The sequence below is a fragment of the Pyrus communis genome, chromosome 10, assembly GCF_963583255.1.
Source record: "Pyrus communis chromosome 10, drPyrComm1.1, whole genome shotgun sequence".
NCBI lineage: Eukaryota > Viridiplantae > Streptophyta > Magnoliopsida > Rosales > Rosaceae > Pyrus > Pyrus communis.
Genome location: NC_084812.1, coordinates 3,758,655 through 3,780,017, shown reverse-complemented (window position 1 = coordinate 3,780,017; position 21,363 = coordinate 3,758,655). Strand labels below are relative to the sequence as shown.

At 34.4% G+C, this 21,363-nt stretch overlaps 2 protein-coding genes across 3 annotated transcripts; one reads left to right on the top strand and one right to left on the bottom strand.

Moving 5' to 3' along the window:
• Window positions 1–4,609: 4,609 nt before the first annotated feature.
• On the top strand, window positions 4,610–9,297 carry LOC137748764 (NAC domain-containing protein 75-like). The gene is made up of 6 exons (XM_068488944.1): window positions 4,610–4,922; window positions 5,174–5,351; window positions 5,639–6,243; window positions 6,833–7,162; window positions 8,159–8,278; window positions 8,902–9,297. The coding sequence occupies exons 1-6, from the start codon at window positions 4,800–4,802 to the stop codon at window positions 8,986–8,988; spliced, it is 1,443 nt and encodes a 480-aa protein (XP_068345045.1). The 5' UTR covers window positions 4,610–4,799; the 3' UTR covers window positions 8,989–9,297.
• Window positions 9,298–16,107: 6,810 nt separating this feature from the next.
• On the bottom strand, window positions 16,108–19,092 carry LOC137748227 (phosphatidylglycerophosphate phosphatase PTPMT2-like). Of its 2 annotated transcripts, none has more exons than XM_068488341.1 (7): window positions 18,854–19,092; window positions 18,477–18,702; window positions 17,746–17,868; window positions 17,285–17,474; window positions 17,097–17,179; window positions 16,892–16,981; window positions 16,108–16,745 (listed from the first exon to the last, which is right to left on the bottom strand). In XM_068488341.1, the coding sequence occupies exons 2-7, from the start codon at window positions 18,678–18,680 to the stop codon at window positions 16,479–16,481; spliced, it is 957 nt and encodes a 318-aa protein (XP_068344442.1). In that variant the 5' UTR covers window positions 18,681–18,702; window positions 18,854–19,092; the 3' UTR covers window positions 16,108–16,478. The 2 variants fall into 2 exon arrangements, with proteins under 2 accessions (XP_068344442.1, XP_068344443.1); XM_068488342.1 differs by having other exon boundaries at window positions 17,285–17,378; window positions 18,854–19,088.
• Between the last annotated feature and the right edge of the window lie 2,271 nt (window positions 19,093–21,363).

Genomic DNA, 21,363 nt, shown 5'->3' with positions numbered 1-21,363 from the left:
TCATGTTTTTACTCCAAGTTTCTCAAAATACTCCTTAAACAAACTAGTTACCATGAGCCAATTTTAGTTTTCCGAACAATGTTGATCACAAGTGAGCGAGGCTAGACAAATCCTACCAATGCACTACATTTTGAAGCGAGTTTTACTTTATGGAAACAATTAAGGATTTGTTTGGAAGTACTTTTGAAATGACTGAAAACGCTTTTAGTGAAAAATATTTTTGAAACCAATCCTTAGTAAAAATCCAAGTGCTTCTTGTAAGAAGAACATATATGGTGCTTCTTCTAAAAAGCACTTAAAGTGCTTGTGGAATTCAAAATTAATTTCACAAAAAACGCTTTTAGTTATTTTAAAAACATTTTCAAATGAATCCTAAATATTTAAGACTATGCAAATTTTGGCTAGCGATGCCGGAGAAGCATTTACATCATTTCAAGTCAAATTTGACTGCACTACAAATTCAGGAACTGTATATTCGATTGTAAACGTTTGTGTCTGTGTTCGCATGTGGCATGCCTATCAAGCATTTTCAAGAAAAAAATGTCCACATTTGAAAGCATGTGTTTGAATACAGGTATTCGTACGAAGCATTTTCCTTTTGGTCTCAGACATCATGGCTTTTTAGTATTTACCCAACTCCTTCTGTCCTTCTCCTTCCTGATATTATTGCCTTGAATTTTGCTCAGGAAACATATTCAAAGGGTTTTATGAATATAACTTGCAAAATTGCAAGGTTTTTATTTTTATTGTTGGGTTGAATAATCTTTATATTCTTTTTACATGTACCAAGTATTAATTAGTCGTTCTACCTACTTGTAACTAATATTCTCATACATGTATTTACTTATATATAATTCATAAAGAGTGATTGACCAAAAAAAGATAATAATCGGTACAGTATTCTATGTACTCACTTTTTGATTTGATCTATTAAAAAAAATATCATGTGTTCCTTATTTTTTAAAGACAAGAAAAAATTAAAACATGTCTATTTATTTTTAAAACAATAAAACATGTTTTAAAATATCATTAGACAAAACCAAAAGGTAAATACTCACGTACGTGTACCCAAGTATTAACCACCAAAAAGTCATAAAGACGGAGTATTTTCCCCATAAATGTGCCCAAATAATGCAGTGCTTTGAAAGTTTTAAAAGGAACCAGCTGGTAGTTTCGACATGGCAATCCAAGCCTTCTGGAAACCGGGAAAACTCACAGAGTCATTTCAACATCTTCCTAACCACCATCATGTGATTCACCAAAACCAAAACCGAACTCAGAACGTGTTGTGTGAAATACGGGTTTGAAATTCATCTTCAACAATTGGACCACCCTGTGATAGTTATGCAATGCTAAATTTAAATTGTCCCTTATAAGTAAATATTTTTTGCCCCAATTTTTCCCATTGCTGAAAAGACATAACAATTTCCAGTTTTAAAATAAATAAAAATTTGGGGATATGCATGCCGCATGTATTGAAGAAATTTTTTGAGCGTTAATGTCAGATCTCGTAACTTTATAAATTCGCTCATCTATTCATTGTTATCAAAGATTTTTTTTTTTTTTGGTTGCCAACGGGGCAAAAGCCCGAAAGAAAAAGAAAGATTACATAAGAATATCCTGAGGTCACAAAACTAATTTATATCTGTAACTAACAACTGACGATAAGAAAGAAGAGTTTGCTCAAAAAAGATAAGATTCAAACTATATGATAAACCCAAACAAGCTAAATCATCAGCAACAAAAAAAATTTCACGATAAATAGAATACGTGGTCACACTAAAGAATTTCTACGTACAAAGTATCATTAATAAAGCATAAAAAAAGAAAAAGTGTTGAGATAATCTGTTTTTTATTAAAAAAAAATACAATCCGGACAATCTGATTCTTTCATTCCCTAGGGATAAAAAGGACAGGACCAATCCAAGGCTTTCAACAAGTAGAATGCATGGCTTTTGCCTCTGTACGTATTTATGTTATATATTCCCCAGAATCAATGATATCTGATCTTTTCATTAAAAAATGGCTTAAAAAATTAAAAACAAAATTAGGAATTCGTCTTTTTAATTAAAGAAAAAAGGGAGGAAATATCAGACAAATGAGCAATCATGGACATCTCTCTCCTGTGTAAACAGCATGTTGGACCATCCATCATTTTATGTTTGGCTGCTTGAATGAATGTTATAAACGTGAACGGCTCACAATCATCTGATGCATATCAAGACACTTTTGATATCACAAGATTTTCCCAGGCCACAAGGGTCTAGGTCCCACCCTTTGGGGACCCCACTCGTTCCACAAAATTTGTATGTGTGCTTAGTACCCTAGATCTCCTCCCCTAAATAGAAATAACAGAAGCCAGAAACAAGGGCCATAGATAAATATATTTTAGAAAATTAAATTTTAATCCCTAAATAAGATGAAGTTTAGAAAAATGTCTTATATAAGACTAAAAATTGATTTAATGTCAGCATTTTAATTCTCATTATGGTGAGTACGTATCTTATATAAGAAAATATTTTCATAGAGATTTTTCAGTACACTTATGTTTTTGCATATTTTCTTATATATTTAGGTACGAACATTTCGGTACATTGGGTTAGTATAATATGTTTAGGTACGGACATTTCGGTACACTAGTTTAATATCATATAGTTAGGTACGGTATTTTCAGTACACTAGTTTTTTTATATTTTCTTATGTGCCACTAATTCACTGCAACATATTTAGGTATGGATATTTTGGTACACTAAATTAGTAAAATATATTATGATACGGACGTTTAGGTACATTAATTAGAAGAAGTTAAATAAAATTAATGAATTAAAATGTGTATAATAATAAATTTAAAATTTAATGTAATGACATTAAATAAGATGTCTATTAAATATTAAAATAAAAACATAATATGAATTTGAATTAAGTACACATTAAGGGACTAAAATCAATATCCAATTTAACAACAAATTTTAATTTTCTTGAAGGATTAAAGTTGAAAAACATATTTTGCAAGCAGAAACATATGATTTGTTTTCGGATGAGGTAATTTATTTACCGTGTGGGTTCTTCTACCTCAAGTTTCCTCCGGATTTTATTTATTTATTTATTTATTTTTATAAAGTGATTTTTTGCATAAGTTGTAATTAGAAGGGGTGGTGGTGGTCCATCAAGTATACTGCTCATTTGCCTTGCATATCAAGCAACCTTCTAATACCTCTCTATCTCTCGGCAACATCCATGACCAAAGCATCATGATCAGCACTCCAGCTCAAAACCCATGTGAGCACCTATAATTTTTTTTCTCTCTCTACTATATATTTCGTTTTTGGATAATACTAAATGGGCCAAATTTTAAATCAAAGTTACAAACTAAATGATATGTTACTAATAAGAAATAAACACGTTAATTAATATTTAAGTAATAATTCAATCATCAACAATCACATAATTTAATTTAAATTTTTTGTTTCCCTAGAATTACCCTTTGTTTTTTCATTCTGTCATTGCCATGAAGAAATTTTTTGGCTTTAGTACGCCTCTTAACTAAAAAACTGATAGGAATTATATGATTTTTTTTTAAACAAACCTGGGACTGTCAAATTCCTGGTTTCGTCTTTGTCACTCAAAGTCTGATGACATATACGTTCAAGTATATCTCTATTTGTTTTTTCAACTTTATTAACATCCACCTTTTATGAAAATACCAACCATTATTTTATACATATACACACTTTTATTTTTTATAATATGAATAATTTTTTATATTAAATTTATCTAAATTACAGAGAAATATCGAATTTGAATCTAGAGAAAAAATAACAATGTTCTATTGACTAGGCATAAGTTTGCACAAACATACTTTTGTATAAATATATAAAACTAGTGTACAATATATAAATATTGCAAGGATGGGTTCATTTGCTTTTGTATTTGTGCCTTAGTAACAGCTGTGGAGGCCGTTTCTTGCCTTTGCTTTTGTAGTCAAGGCTCTCTAGCTTTCTTTAACCAACTTGGTTTTCTCTGTCTTTCTATCCTCTTCTCTTCTCTCTCTCTCTCTCCCCCAAACCGCCTAGGAAATAAGGCTTTAAATGCTTAAAGGTGGTATGTAGTATAGGGGTTTGAGGGCAACTTTTCCTTTTTTTTTTCTCACTGCCCCTTCAGTTAAAGTGGAGAAGGAAACTCTCATCTATCTCTCTCTCTCTGGTGTTTTCCATGGTTAAAGCAGGTTTATAGTTCAATCTCTCGCTGTGACAGTTTCTTTTTCTCTCCCTAGCTTACCTCAGCTCCCTCTTCTTTCCTCCTCACCGATTTTCCTCAATCAAAATATCTGTATTTCTGTCTTAGCTAGGTTTCATATTTCTCACTTGGGTTTTGCAAACAAATCTCTTATTTTCTCATATTAATTGATTCAGCAAAGGGAATAAACTTTGTAATCGTTCAAAACTTGTTTTTGATATTTTGCTTTCTTTCTTCATTAGCTTGATGAAGCTGTTCTTCTTGCTTGATATTTAGTTCGTATTTCAATCTTCGATCAAATTCCCAGATTTAACCCACATATATATATATATATATATATATCGAATATATGTTTTTCATTACCCTTTTTTAAGAGTACCCTTTTGTGCATACAGTCATCACCAGATCTCAATCAAAGTTGTGTATGATTTGCGTATATATAGAGCAAGCGGCTGGGATATGAGCAGCAGGCGTTTTTACAAGGATGACGAAAATTTCCCAGAAGACGGTATGTTGATGAGTTTGAGAGAAAGAAGACGATAGCATCTCTTTCGAAAAGAGCAATGAATAAGAGTAATTTGGGGTCCATCAGAAGTTCTGATCTCATTGATGCAAAGCTTGAAGAGCATCAGATGTGCGGATCCAAGCAGTGTCCCGGTTGTGGACACAAACTCGAAGGAAAGCCGGTACGAATAATCACATATTAATTCTTACAGCTTAGCACATGAAGAATTATGCTTCTTGCATAATATTGTTTGAAAGTAATTGTTTTAAATTTAGAGTAAATTTTTTATGCTAATATAAAAAGGGTCCCTCGATCTTTATCTTTTACTTTAATGTATTTGTTCTCTTTTTTTTCTTTTTTTCTTTTTTTTCTTTTTTTGCTTTTAATGGTATTTTTAGTTCGAATTGTGTTAATTGAGTTAATTTACTGCAGGACTGGTTAGGTCTACCAGCAGGAGTGAAATTTGATCCAACAGACCAAGAACTAATTGAACACCTTGAAGCAAAGGTAGAAGCCAAAAACTCCAAGTCTCACCCTTTGATTGATGAATTCATCCCTACAATTGAAGGAGAAGATGGAATTTGTTACACCCATCCTGAAAAACTTCCAGGTAAAAGTATTTGAATATTAATCTCTCTCTCTCTCTCTCTCTCTCTCTCTCTCTCTCTCTCTCTCTCTCTCTCTCTCTGCCCCCCCCCCCCCCTCCCCCAAAAATTAGTGAAGTTGAAATTTTATGATTTGCAATTAGTTTGTTTCTTACCATACACTACTTCAGTTGGTTATGACTTAATTTGAAAGAAGCTAAATATTGTGTCACATTTTCTCATACCTAAGTCAACCTAACTTTTTGATTTGAGATAATGTTAATTTCTTGATCACATTATTTTCTTGCAATAGGAGTCACAAGAGATGGCTTGAGCAGGCACTTCTTCCATAGACCTTCAAAAGCCTACACAACTGGGACAAGAAAGAGAAGAAAAATCCAAACAGAATGTGACTTGCAAGGTGGGGAAACAAGATGGCACAAGACAGGCAAGACCAGGCCAGTCATGGTGAATGGAAAACAAAAAGGGTGCAAGAAAATTCTAGTCCTCTACACCAACTTTGGCAAAAACCGAAAACCCGAAAAGACGAATTGGGTGATGCACCAATACCATCTTGGGCAGCATGAGGAGGAGAAAGAAGGAGAGCTTGTGGTGTCAAAGATATTCTATCAGACTCAGCCAAGGCAATGCAACTGGTCTGATAGAGCGAGTGCAACAACTGGTGAAGGAAGCAGTGATATTATGGCTACTAATAGCAGAAGAGATAGTGGGAGTGGGAGTAGTTCTTCTAAGGAAATATTACCTTCTCATCCTCATAGAGATCATGACCAAATGGCTGCAACAGCAGCAGCTGCGGTTGCAGCTGCTGCTCCAATCTCAAGCTACAGTGGCATTGACATTCATCAGTTGAAGTCAGATCACTTCAGCTTTGCCCCCTTCAGAAAAAGCTTTGATGAGGTAATAATTCTTTCATGTTCTCATATTTACATTTTTTTTTGTCAAAATCTCATATATACATTAGATTAATGCTTTCTACATCTTCAACTTCAAAACAATTAAATTAACGTTTATTAATTATTAAGATAAAAAATTTAACTAACGTTGTATTTACAAATCGTTTGTCAAGTTATATGTGATATAAAAATGTGATAAGACTAACATTATTCATTATTAAATCAAACACACTTACAGGTTTTACATGCATGTAAATATTTTTTTTTTTCCAAAAAATTAATTAGCCATATATATACTATATATTAATAATAAAAATGTTTTCCATATGTTGTCATTTTCTTCATAACCCATTGCTTGCAATTGCGGCATTACAAATTTCATGGGGCCACTCTTGATTATATTTCTCAGCTAATAAAAACTACTTCACCCACCAAAAGGGTCTATAGTTTGAAATTTTTTTGGTACTAGACTAATAACACACACAAACAAATTAAAACAAAGAGAAAATTAATAAGAAAATGAAGTGAATAAAATGTGGTTGATATAAAAAAGACATGGTAGCGAATTTGTTCATGGAGGTGTACATTTGCAGGTGGGGATAGGAGGAGAGGCTTCAACTGCAAGGGAAGGACTGGCATCTGGCACGTGCGAAGAGATACGAGAGCACCACCAGAGATCAGTACCAGTACAGCCTCATCATCACCATCATCATCATATAAGCCATGAACTAGTATCTGATCATCACGAGCAGCAGCAGCAACTGCATCACCATCAACAAATTGCAACAGCTGCAGCTTTCCACATCAGCCGCCCTTCACATCCCATTTCCACCATCATCTCTCCACCTCCTCTCCACCACACGTCCATCATTCTTGATCAGGACTCCTACTCCCGGTTGATGCTCCAAAACGAAAATTTCCAGGTAATCCATCAAACCCGGTCCATATCTTCGTACTATCACAAGTAACCCTAGCTAGCTAGCATATATATCTATACATAATTTTTACGTATGATTAAGATTTGAACTAATCATTTTCTCACCCTACTCCAATATCACTTGAGTTAGAGCTCACCGCCTCTAAATTTGTTGATGTATTTATTCTAGTTGGTTTAATTTTTACATTATTCTTTTTTTTCTTCTAGTGGTCAAGTGTTATTACTTGGCGCAGACACTTGTGTTCACCCTGTGTGCAAACCTAGCTACTTGTCTACCCACTTATGACTAGCATATTTTTATAACACAAACTTTATAAAACGAAACTTTTCATATTCTTTATTATCAATATTTAAAAATTATATCTACAAAAAATCAATTAAGTTAAAATCATTTAATCATCCATTTAAATAAAATAAATAAATGATTAATTATAGTACGTTACTCGTTGTCAAAACTGTATTGTCCTTAGTTTAATTTATGCCGCCAAACCTTCATTGAATAAAAAATGTTCCTCAACCCAAAAATGAAAGGAAGTGGAGGAGAAAAGGAAAAGGCTGAGTCAACAACTCGGACTGAGTTGCACCTGCAAAGCCCGTTACCACGAGAGATCTTTCAATGCTTCAGGAAAATGTAGGTTCCGTCATATGTTATTATACAAATGAAGAAATTTTTTTTTTTTTATTAATATTCCTCCATTTATATAATGACATATAACATATGTATTCGTATACTATTCCGAATACATTAGAAAATCTCTCTGTCATCACATGACGAAACCCTAGCTTCCATGCCATGCTGTACTACATGTGGCAGACCTATCTCTGTGGCTTTTAGTATTTGCAAACATGAAACTGTCTTTTCACTTTTTTGTCCTTGAAGACAATATCATTAAGATGTGCACATATTTATTTAATTTCCTTTTGTTTTTTTGTTAGTTTGTCTTTTATATAATGCATTTCTTTGTTATTCATAACTAAACAGGCGCAGCAACAGCAGCAACACCCCCACCACCAACAGCATCATAAAATGGGAGCTAGGTCTGCATCTGGTTTGGAGGAACTAATAATGGGCTGCACTTCTAGCAGTAGTGATATCAAAGAAGTGAGTACATATACCAACTTTTTGACTCTGAATTTCATGACCTTTGATTTGTCATAATACAAACTAATTACAAGATAAAAAGAAAGGAAAAGTAAGCATAGGATCATTAGAAAGAACCAAAAGCAATAAAAACCAATTTCTTTAACTATTAATTTAAATTAAAGATTGAGAGAAGCCAAAGCCTTTTTGCCCCCTTCTCTTTATCTTTTCTTTTTTTTGCCTTATCATTTATATATATGTTTTTGGTGGTTTTATAATCCTCCCCCCAAAAGAAAAGACTATACAGAATATAATCTTTCTTGTTACCCGACTGTAAAGCCGTCATTATGTTGAATAATTTCAAACCGAAAAATCAAAACACAAAATTTCTGTTCGTGTCACCTTTGTTAACCCATTCTTTTATTCCTTAAATGAGGTAACTTAATAGGACCAACCCTAACAATATATAAATATTTATGTAAATATTTATTTACATAGCAATGTACATTGTGAAAACGACCCGCCTTCAATTGGACTCAAGTAGAAACTCTTTTTTTCGCTTTTAGAAATTAACTTTTTAGAAACCTTAATTAGTCCTAATGATTAATCTAAACGTGGCAAGCTTGCAATTGATTTTGTTGCAGGAGTCATCGATGCCAAACCCTCAAGAGGCAGAGTGGATGAAGTACTCCTTCTGGCCTGACCCTGACAACCCAGATCATCATGGGTAGAAGAGCACACAAAAAAGAAATATATTGATAGAGAGGGAACAATAAACTCATGGCCGTCATTGATCACAGTCAAGTCACAGACAACATCATTGTCATCAATCAATCATCATTTGTATTTTGACACCACCATCGACTCCCTCATCAAGTTGCTTTTCAAACGTGAGAAGCCAAGAAGGTATAGCCGTCCATGGTTTCGTTTGGTCACCAACTTTTTTCTTTCTTCTCTCTCTCTCTCTCTCTCTTGGCTTTCAACTGAACTAACTGAGCGAACGGTCCATGTTGGAAAAGAAAGAGAAAAGAGGAGAGAAAAAAAAGGAGGGAGGGAGGGAGGGAGGGAGGGGGAGCTAGTAAAAAGGAAAAGGAAGGAAAGAAACGAACGAAAGGCTGCATGCTGCAATCTCGTCTGACAAAATAGAAGGAGAAACCAAAGACCATTATTATTCTCTTCATGCATGAAAATCATCACCATTATCATTACATAATATCATCTTTATGGGCTATGTTCTCTTATTATTATTTTATTTATTTTTTTAAATGTTTGTATAATGTTTCTTTTTCTTGTTCTTTTACAGAGAAAAATACCATATAGTTTGCGCCAATTAATGCAACTTATACTTTCTTAATTGTACTTTAGCTTTGGTTATTGGCTTTGTTAGTAAAATACCAATAGAGGTTAATATTGTCTCCAAAGATAAATAAAAATGTGTTATTATATTAAGACAATAATCTCTTTTTTCAGAGTGATTTGCTTTTTGTCTACGTCTTTCAAGTTTCAATTTTATTGGAAATTAATACATAGGATAGAACCCAAAAAGAAAAAGGACAAGCAAATTAAAGAAAAGTAAAAGACAAGGAATTTGATTCTCAATGATGTCGTGAGATATAATTAATTGTTTTACTCATATAATATATGGTAGAGCATATTTAAAACCCGTTTGACAATCATTTTAATTTTCAGTTTTATATTTTTGTTAAATGAAAATTGAGAACTTCTTTGGTTAAATCAATTGAAGTCAAGTCAAATTTTGAAAACTCACAATAGTAGCTTTCAAATTTTTTTTATTGAAAATTTAAACATGAAATGATTATCAAATGAACCTTACATACCTAAAACTCCCCTAACCTTTTCGTGTCATTTCAAATTAGTCTCAACATTTTTAAATATTCCAAACAAGTGCTCAACCTACTGAAAATGTTAGCCCCAATTAATTTTTTCATTAAATATACATGTGGCAACAATGAGTCCCACTTTTTAGCTTACTTGTAAAGTAAAATCTAATAAAATAACTTAATAAAAGACATGAAAATGAAAAAAAAAAATATATATATATATATATATATAAATTAACAAATTCACATAAAATGAGAAGAAAAAAAAAATGAAGATAAAAAATATCAAGCCCATGCCACTTCCAAGCCCACCTACGACCATTGAAACCCTATCCCAACTTTTATGTTCAAAACCCACCAACCGGTTCAGCTTCCAATTCTTCTTTATGGCTAGTGAAGATGATGGTGGTCACATCATGACAATTCATAACATTTTAGCAACCTCCGTGATCTTCTTCTCAATGTTGGCAACTTGAGTTGTAGGTTGAAGTTGAGAGTTGTGCATTGAATTTGGAGGTGATGGCTTGATGGGGGTGGTGATGACCATTAGTTAGTGAAGCAAATTCTCTGCACGGTTTCCAAATTATTCACTAGTGCGAAGAGCTTTCTGGCTTAGATACAATTATCTTGAGTGCTTTCATTGCTCTAGTTTTCCTATTATAAAAAGGAAGTTTGCTTTCTATTTTTGTTCGGATAGAAACTTTACTCTGTTGGTTCCCCATGCCACCGATTAAGTGGATCCCTACTAAACTTGAAAAATTAATTAAGATAAAATAAATTGCAATAGATTTTATGTCACTTCTTGAAAGTGACAAATGAAATATCTCCACATCTAAGTGGAAGTTGCATCCTAATTGGTCTTCTGTTATGAAAACAACGATATCATTTTTGGTGGATTTTCGAAGTCGAAGTGCATGGCTTTTATGCTTTTCTTAAAGGTCGTTTAGTGGTTTTTTCCTATATTTGAACTACTCCACTAAAAAAGGAAGTGAAAATGGGGTTCAGCTAAAATAATTTTCTTATTTGAAATTAATTTGGAATCTTAGTATAGTATATAGTAACATGAAGTTCACATTTTTAGTCGGTCTCTCCGTTCTTTAATTTGTTACTTGAAAGCCTTCTTTGTTGCTTTATTCTTTTCCAGATTCGAGCTTTTTCAGCAGTATTACAGAGTAAAGATATGCTTCTCCCGCTCTTAGCTAGAGAGAGAGAGAGAGAGAGAGAGAGAGAGAGAGAGTAACGTGCATGCGATCTTTATTTTCATGGGACGTGCATGAAAATTGAAATAAAGGTTAAAACAACATGGAGGGTAAGCAGCTTCATCGTAGTTTCTGAAGGGAATAAAGAGGGAACCAAGAATGAAAGGACAAGAATAAACTTTTACTTTCAAAATGACCAACACCTCCTGATCGAATCCGTATTCCGAATTACCCTGATTATACAAATACAAGGGCTCTGAAATATATGTATTTGTTAAATTATATAAAGTTAGTTTATGAACTTGTAAATTGGCATATCCTCTAGCACATATATTTATAGAAAACAAACTAAAAATACCCCGCAGCATATATATTCATATGAATATTGTCCCAATCTAGCTAGTACAATATGTGTGTGTGTGTATAGTTTATGTACTACATTTATTTGCTATTGTATCAGAATAACATCTGGGGGTATATGGCTGTATGAGTTGCAGCTGGAATTCAGCACTGTGCTGTGTATTGCTAGGGTTCGTTTATATATCAGTAAAAAAAAACACACCAACAAAATGGACTATATGTGGATAGAAGGAAGTGTCTCTTTCGATATGCAAATATAAAAATGGAATAAAAAAAATTAAAGGAAATACATGTATGCGTGTGTCTTGTTCAACATCAACCTCAAAAGGTGATATTCAATTCTTTCGCTTTGTGGAAGCTTTTGGATGCTTTAATCTTTTGGGTAGAGATAGATGGGTAAGAAAGAAACTGAGATTAGTATCTAATTATTGGAGTTTAATACGCACTGGTAGGGCTAGCAGTAGCAAGTATATATATTGGTATTTCTTGTTGTATAGAGATTTGGTCCATAAAGAAGTTGCAGAAAGAATTATGGGTGGTAGGTAGTGCAAGGACGAATATCACAACATGGCCAAACTCACACTTTTTGGGATATATTCTTCAACAACCCACCACCTCTTTTGATTTGCTTTTCAGTTTTCATATAAAACACGCGCGCACACGCACACACGCACACATATATATATATATATATATATATATATATATATATATATATATATGGTCCACTACCGCGGCTACGCACATATATATCCTTATCATTTGGGGTCGATCTTCAAGACTATCTTTAGTTTGGAGGTTTTGGTAAGCATATTGTGCATGGGTGCAGCAATTAAGCAACTGCATCCTCTTTATATCTTGAGGATTTAATGACAACTTCTTATCGTAATTTTATCTTCGTTTTGTTTGATAAACACAGTGTTGGGTAGGAAAATTTGAATACAGAATAATCATCTTAACTACGTGAAGTACAATGCTCTTACTTTTTTCATATTAATTTATATATTAGGATAGCATTCCATCATGTTGTGAACATGGTATCAGATATAAACAACACAAATATGGATATTAGAATTGTGATGAAAGGAGTAACAACACAAATATGGTTTGTTAATTTACGTAAAAGCTCTGCAATCATGTTGTGAATATGGTATCATATATAAACACCAGACATTTGTGTGTATACATACCTATAGAAAAGCTACAGAAGCCAGCCCTGCCGACTAAGGTTGCAAAGGAGCTTTCTTTGAAAAGTAAATGGGGGCCCAATTACATCACATCAGCTTAAGCAAGAGAGGTTTTTATAGGATCAGGATCCTCTCCTGAGCAAAGGGTGAGGATCCTCCTAATCAAGCTCATCGGACCGTTGAAATTTTATCCAACAGCTACAAACAGGGAGCTTCTCATAAAATTATAATTATTGTAGCTATTGAATAAAATTTCAACGGCCCGATGGGCTTGATCAGAAGAATCCTCACCTTTTGCTTAGGAAATGATCCTTATCCGTTTTTATAAGTGTATATATCTTCCATATGTAACTTGTACGGACTAATTGGGCAAATGAAATGAGTGTCCTATTGGACAATTAATAGAATATGTAGGGGTTATCCATGTTGAAAACACAATGTTCTAATAATAATAAAACAATTGTATATATGCTAGGATAGGGTTTGGATATGAATGAGAAAAGAGTCATTACATATAAACTGCCAAACGGTGAGTGGTTATATGTATGTAAGATCATCGGTAAAGATAAATTTTTCAGTGTGTCTGAAACACAGATTTGTACACATGTTATTTTATCAGTATCTTTTAATTTATATAATAATATGCAGTGTACCACTCCGTGTTTTAGCACATTGAAAAAATCTCTCATATGCAAACATCGATTGGAAGGACAACATGTACATGTAGTGGAAAAGAGTATGAAATCAATCATATGCCTCTTTTGAAGTTAAGCAACTAGCTAAAGAAGAGATGCATTAATATGTAGCATAAATTAGAAACTGCCATGAAAAACGAACTAGTTTATAATTTTAAGGGTATGTATAGAAGTGTTTTTAGAATAAGTAATCCCTCCTAACAACGTTTGATAACAAAAGTTAAAAACCATTTTTGAATTTCCATATATTGTACTTTTTGGAAGCACTTGAAGTTAATTTTTTTAACGTATCTATAACAGTATCGCTTATAAGCTGAAGTGCTTTTACATAAGTATTCCCAAAAATTTTGATATTATTGATTTGGAAATTTTTTGGTATGGGATCGGAATTTTTTTGGTTTGGTTTGGGATGTTCGGGACAAATTTCCAGCCCTACTTAATAGGTCTTGCACCATGGCCATTTGATATGATTCTCAAGTGTGGAACTTCTGTTTCTGTTTTCTGTTTTTATGCAACAACAAAAGACTGATCATCTCTCTCTGTTTTCTGTTTTTATGCAACAACAAAAGACTGATCATCTCTCTCTCTCTCTCTCTCTCTCTCTCTCTCTCTCTCTCTCTCTCTCTCTCTCTCTCTCTCGCTTGCTCACAATCTTTTTGTATGGGAGTCATCAAGTCGATGGGATATTTAAAAGAACATCAAAACTATTCGCATACACAAAATTAACTCATTTGTAACATCTGAATTAGAAAGTGTGTTTCCACGATGTTTCCACGTGAAATGAACTATATATAGAAGATATGAGTTAATACGTGTATTACTATTTTAAGGAGGATTAATTACACTAACATCCTCTGAGGTTTATTGTGTTTTCACAAAACCCCCTCACGTTTGAAACATAACACTAACACCCCTAGAGGTTCTGATTCACTTTCACAAAACCCCTCCAGGGCTGACATCACCTTAAAATAATTTCTTAAAGACAAATTTGCCTCACTATTAATTACTTTAAAAAATAAAAAAGGCTTTTTAAAAATACATATAATAATAACCAATATAAAGAAAATAGATTTTTTTTTTGTTGGACTTCAAAAACATACATTAACCATAAAATAAAAATAAAATAAAAATAATAAAAATAAAAATTGAAAATAGAAAGCCACCTATGCATCTTCGGATCTTTCTCTCAATTATTTTTCTGTTCTTGTCCTCAAACCGCCACCTCCATCTCTTCATCAACCTCCTTCATTCCTTGTTCACCCAAACTGAAACCAATTTCGACAAGAAAACGATATGGAAGAAAGCCCTGATTTCAAACATGGAGAAGAGTACCTAATTTGGCTTCTTGGAAGAAATTACCCGACCACATTCCTACTCCGACATGCCCAAATGATTTAACAGGAGAAAGATTTGTTCTGCTAGGGTTTTTCCAATTAAGAAAAGAGGATTGGGATATGAATTAACAGCATAGAGGAAGAAGGTAACAAGATTTCTTCAATTTTCTTTTATTTCCTTTTATTGTTTAATGTAAGATTTTAATTTGAATTTTTATTCTATTTATTTATAAAGCATTTTTCATAAAGTAATTAATAATTAGGGCAAAATTGTCTTTAAGAAATTATTTAAGGTGATGTTAGCCCTAAAAGGGTTATGTGAAAGTGAATTATAACCTCAAGGGGTATTAGTGTTATGTTTCAAACGTGAGGAGGTTTTGTGAAAACACGATAAACCTCATAAGGTATTAGTGTAATTAACCCATTTTAAAGAAGTGGCGCAATATATTCTAAATTGTTTAATTCATGCCGAGAAAGATTGAAACTTGAATACAATAGACGATTACACTGCCCTGACCATTGGCCTAACTATGTCTTTGAATTTCAGTAGTTTTGGGCACATACAAAATAGAGTATGTGGCCCTTGTTAGTGAAGAAGGGCTTTAATAGATGACCCTAATGGGCCTAGAATTCATAAATCACACGATAAATCACTACAAATTAACCCAAACAATCTAGTAATGAAATGTAGCCGGACAGATAACCCACTCATTCTGTGTAAAAAGACCAAAATGGTCCAACTCTACAGCTACAATAGTTGGCCATTGCATTCAAATAGAGGCAAATCTTAGGTTGGATGCAAAACCATATCATCTGTATGACACCTCTCACAACCAAGCAGAAGATAACTTTTGTAACCCATACATGGCAAATTCTAGCTTCCGCCCATACCACGTGGCATGCAGCCTTACTAACACGTCGCCTGTATTTGGTCCCACATACACGTGATTGTTTTATTTTTAAACAAAACGCCATAGTAATAGTGAACCTGTTTTGTTGAAGTCATTCTCCGTATGTAAGTCATTCTCCATATACAGCCGGTCGGACAAAAGTTCGTCTCCATAACATAGTTTATGGCACCTCACCCTCTTAAAGACCTGCCGCCATTCAGAACATAGACATCAGCTGACGTATAACAGAAAGAAAGAAACCTTCTAAAAATTTGCACCCTCTTACACGGTTGACACAAGCAGCTAAAGCAAATAAAAATATAATCTACACACAACAACAAAGGTTAAAAAGCAAAATATTGGTCCTTTAAATGCAGTGCAGCAACAGTACATAGTGTGCCATGGGTACAAACTAGGAACACTAACACAGAAAAAAATGACAATAAAAAAGGAAGAAAAATTGATGCGCTGTAATGTACATGTAGAAGCTCCAATACATTCCTCTGCCATTGCCATAGTGCTATACAGTATACACAACCTTGAAGAAAGCTGCCGAAACCTTTTTTTTTGGTTTTTCTTTGATTTCTTCATTTACCTTTCCCCTCTCGTAAACATGATGCAACCTGAAACACCAGCGCTTCATAAAACTTCTATGTATTCGTGCTCTTCTCTACAAGCAAACAACGCTTGACACTTGCATGATATGTGGGAGAGCTCAGCAAGCACGTGGTTCCGGCACAGGCAACTGCCTCGTGACTGGTCCACAATTTCCGGAGACTTTCAAGGATGCAAAAAGGAACGATAACCTAGCTATCATGGGGCTGGCTTTCACCATTTTAGAAACAATTGCCAACTGCTTACGAGCAGTGTCGTCGTAAGTTCCATGGTACCCTTCAAGATCAGCTTTGGTAATTAAAACTGCATCTCCGGAGGGAGAACATGCTGTGGTAGTTGGTCCACATCTGCTGTATTCTTGAACAGCCTGCCAAGAAACAGCAAAAAATGGTGATTGAGGTTATGGGAATGGGAAATAATAAAATCAGTCGGCAACGATCAAACGTTTTAAATGATAGAAGATTGCAGGTAATAACAAAATGCATAAATATAAGAGAGAACTACAATACATACCTTCCATTGTGAGGGGGCTAGCAGCACACGAGGTCTTCTAGACCGAATGTAGTCCAGGGCTGCAGATGGTGTCATGTTCTTGTATTTCACCTACAGAAAGTAAATCAATTCAATCCTATGATGTCCTAAAGGTTGAAAAGCGGTCATCATCAGTAACTCTTCACTTAACGCAAACAGCTAACTTTTGAAAGCAGGAGATAGTTACCAAATAGCAAAGCACAATAGTTGTGCTCCTTCCCCGACCAGCTTTACAGTGCACGTAAGTAATTTCACCACATGATGCATTCTCTGTGTTCGGGAAACCAAGGTTACATAATTAAGCTAACAACTCTACCAATGAAAGCTAATAAATTACAAACTAGCAAAATCTTGAAGTAGAAAAGGATCACTTACTGTGAATGAATTCTACAGCTCTGTTGATATCAATAAATGAAGGGGCAAAAAGATAATCTCGCGTGGGAATTACTAGATGGTCAATTCCATGGGCCTGAAAACCCTCAAACATCTTAAACGAATAAGTAGGATCCAAATAGACAAGATTTAAATGGATTTCACTCGTCTTATTGGGAGGGTAATAAAACTTCTGAAAACATATAGAAACAATCATTCTAATTTCAAATCTTAATCTTTAGGTTCCTCTTCTCATATATTAAAAATTTAAAACACATAACAGTGAATTCAAACTTGCCCATTTTTAGATATTTTAAAACCATATTTCTGTTGGAGGAAAAAAAAACTTGAAATAATGACTTTGTTACTTCATATTATCCAAAAACAAAAGCCAAGAATATATATATGCATATCTAACTTGCTAGCAGCAATTCACAGCCATATGGTGCAGAGCAGTCACGCACACGATACAAGGATGTTGAAACCAAAGTTTCATAAGGTTCATTGAGAGTGATCACACCACCAACACCCAGCCGCTTCAACTGGGGAACATCTTTGGGAAATGGAACCGCACCGAGCAGAACAAACTGAAAGAACAACACCACGTATCCATTAAACACCACAACATGAGCAAAGAAATACATTCTACAGAAACAAGTACATCTCTCACAACAAAACCTAGATGATATTCATACATATGATATACTCGGCCTATTCCATAATAATACAATATTAGAAATTTAACCAGATGTTCAAATATGTATTAGCAACAAGTACCCATTTAGTTTCCCAAAAAAAAAAAAAAGTACCCATTTTTGTCTAGAGTCCTGAAAACATGAAATTTTCAATTTCTTAATATTTATCCATCATCCAAATTCCAATTGATTGCCAAGAAAATGAGAAAACTGACTGTAGGAAATTAATCCCTATATGAAACCACATATCTTCGATTGGAATCACAAGACAAAATTCTTACAAAATTGATAAATCCCAAAAACTAGTTTCTTCTCTCGAAACCAATTTTCCCAGAAACCAAACAAATCGTAGCTACATAACAAAAATAAAATATAAAATCCGCAAAAAAAAAAATTTAAAATAGTTAAAATGTTCTACGCTTTCCAAAGTCAACAAACAGAGGATTAACTAACCCAATTCAGAAAAACTAATAAATTGACAAAATTCGAAAGAGAAAAACCTGGTCAACTTCGTCCCACCATCTGAACTCAGCCTCCATCTTGTTCCGAAGCACATTATACAACAGGGTCGGGTAAAAAAGGATCCGCGCCCCGGCTCCAACAAGCGCTTTCTTAGCCTCGTCAACCCTAACTACCTGCCGCCCGGAAACGGCGTCGTTCCGAACGCCGCAATCCCCCTCCGCCTCCAACTCCTCGATCTTCATTCCGCACAGACAACAAATAACCCTAACCACCAGATCCGAATTTAATGAGAAAACACAAAAGGTAATAAAATCCCCAAAAGATTCCGGATTTCAAATTTCCGAATCCCTAATTTCGCAAATTGGGACATAAACTACCGAAGAAAAAAACAAAGACGAAAAAGAAATTTACATACTTGGGATCAAGGAGCGGAATTGCAAAAAATTGGCAAATTGGGGCCGATCCGGAAGGGAAATTAGGGTTTTGTGGGGGTGGGAAAACGAAAATTAGGGGAAATAGAGAGGTGGGTTTCTAAATTTGGGGAGTTAGAGAGAGAGGGAGTGTGCACTGTTACCTTAGATGCCAAGCAATCGGATTTAGCGTGCGAATAATTTCTGGTAACTGAAATTGGAAATCTTTATATAGTCAAAATCTGGGAATGGAGGGTGGTGGTGGTGATAATTGGGGGCCGGAGTTTGAGTTTATTACGTTCAATGCTCTCGAGGTTTCGTGTCTGACGGTGACCCGTGGGTAATCCAAAAAAGGACAAGTCTTAAAAGTTGTAATCGGTGTTTAAAATATTAGTATCGGTGGAAATATTGATAGGTAAAAATTTGTGGAAATAACAATAGGTATATCGATTGTCTTCGATAGAAATGATGGAAATTTGCTCAAAAACATGGAAATTTACAATTATTGTTTAGGGAAGTCATATAAAGTCACAACACACGTATGAATCAAGAATTAATAATTAGATATTGTGTAAACAATAAGTATGTGATATGTTAAAAGAAAAACTTCCTTATAATGACAAGTAATAAATAAATAAAGCATTTCACTAGGAGGAATAAATTATACATAACTTAATTGAAATTTTCGTCATGAAAACAACATAAATTTTATTGAGGTAAACTAATATCATAAAGAAAGAAATTAAAAACAAAGAATGCATAGGCTCATGGATATTTCCTGCAAACTTTTTGCAAATTGTATGCAAACACTAGATTTTCCTGAAAATATAAAAAATACATTGAGGAAATTGACTGATTTCCAGAAATATCCCTCTTTCCATATCGTTCCTAAATTTTTGGATATTTCCGTGAAAATATCGAGCATATCTAGGATATTTCAAACATTGGTTGTAAGTTAAACACCACGGAGACCCAATTGTTAAGGACGAATTTCAAGTTCGTATTTGCACGACACATAATGGGGCGATTCTTTGTACTGGTGAATCACATGATGGCTAAAGAAAACTAAAAAACCTCTGTGAGTCTTTTGTCACAAAAAGATGGAATGTAGTAACAAAATCACAAATGGCTCCTTTTTATAGAATAAACAAAGTAAAGGAAAAGAAAGGTTAATTTAAAGCCCATTTGGTAGGAATAATAATTAGGATTAATTTCAATTTACTATCCTCAAGTTTCTTGATTTTCAACATTTTCAACATTATGTTTTTTTCATCCCAGAGTGGTACCTAAAGTCATAATTTTGGAACACTTTCGTACCTCCGTTAAGGTTGCTGTTAAATCAACCGTTAACTGGTGACGTAGAGCCCACATGGACAATGATTGGGCGCCACGTGGATTAAAAAATTAAAAATATTATTATAATAATAATTATTATAAATAATTTTAAAAAAAAATTCATCTCCTACCGCATCCCATCCCTCGGCCCTCCCTCTCTTCCTTCTCTTCTCTGCACCTACCCAATCCTCCTCTCACTCCTTGCAAATCCATCATTCCCCTTCCATATTTAGCCATGCGCCGCCAGATCTACGACAAGATCAAAGCTTTGGCACTTCTGCACCGGCAACGACGTCGATTTCTCCTCCGTCCGTCTGTACCTCGCTCTCTCCCTTCTTATCCTTCATTTCTCTCATCTGCACGAAGCCACCAAACCCTCATTCCAAATCTGATTGATGACACAGCCTATCTTAGGCTACTGCTCCAAGCTGGGGCAGTTAAAGAGATCGTTGACGAAGCACTGACGTCATGGTTTGACTCGAAGGCAACACTGAAACCAGTTGCAATCGGAGAAGCTCCACGATCCAGGATATCGGCGGCAAAGGGGTTGTAGTTTTGGTTAGCACTCCGTGGCTTTCCATCGCTTTCAAATTAGGTAGATGGAGGTCGGAGGTTCGACCTTATTAAGGTCGTTGAAGAAAATATGAGGGTTATGTGGGTGGATGGGTGAAGTCGAAGATGGAGGGGGAATGGTGGATGTATGATGAGTCAAAGAGGAGATGAGATGAGGGTTTGGTGGGTTGGTGCAGAGGAGAGAATGGAGGGATAAGGGAGAAAGGGAAGGTCGGGGGAGGTAAAAGACGCCCAAATTTTTTTTTATTGAATTTTTAATTTCCACGTGGACCTCTTAATGGCACGTAGCGCTCAGTCATTGTCCATATTGGCTTCATGTCATCAGTTAATGGGAGACTTAACAGCCAGACTAACGAATGTATGAGACTGTCCCAAAATTAACATTTTAGGTATGACTCCGGAACGAAAAAAATAACTTCATGTGCCAAATATTAAAAACCATGAAACTTGAGAGTAGTAAACTGAGATTTACCCTAATAATTAATTAGATGCATGACCGTAGGAATAATAATTAATTTGATGCATGACCAAGAAAATTGTTAAGGAATTAGTAATATGTTTTTCTTTATTTGCTGAAGTTAATCTCGAAGTCAATTAAGCTTTTTTT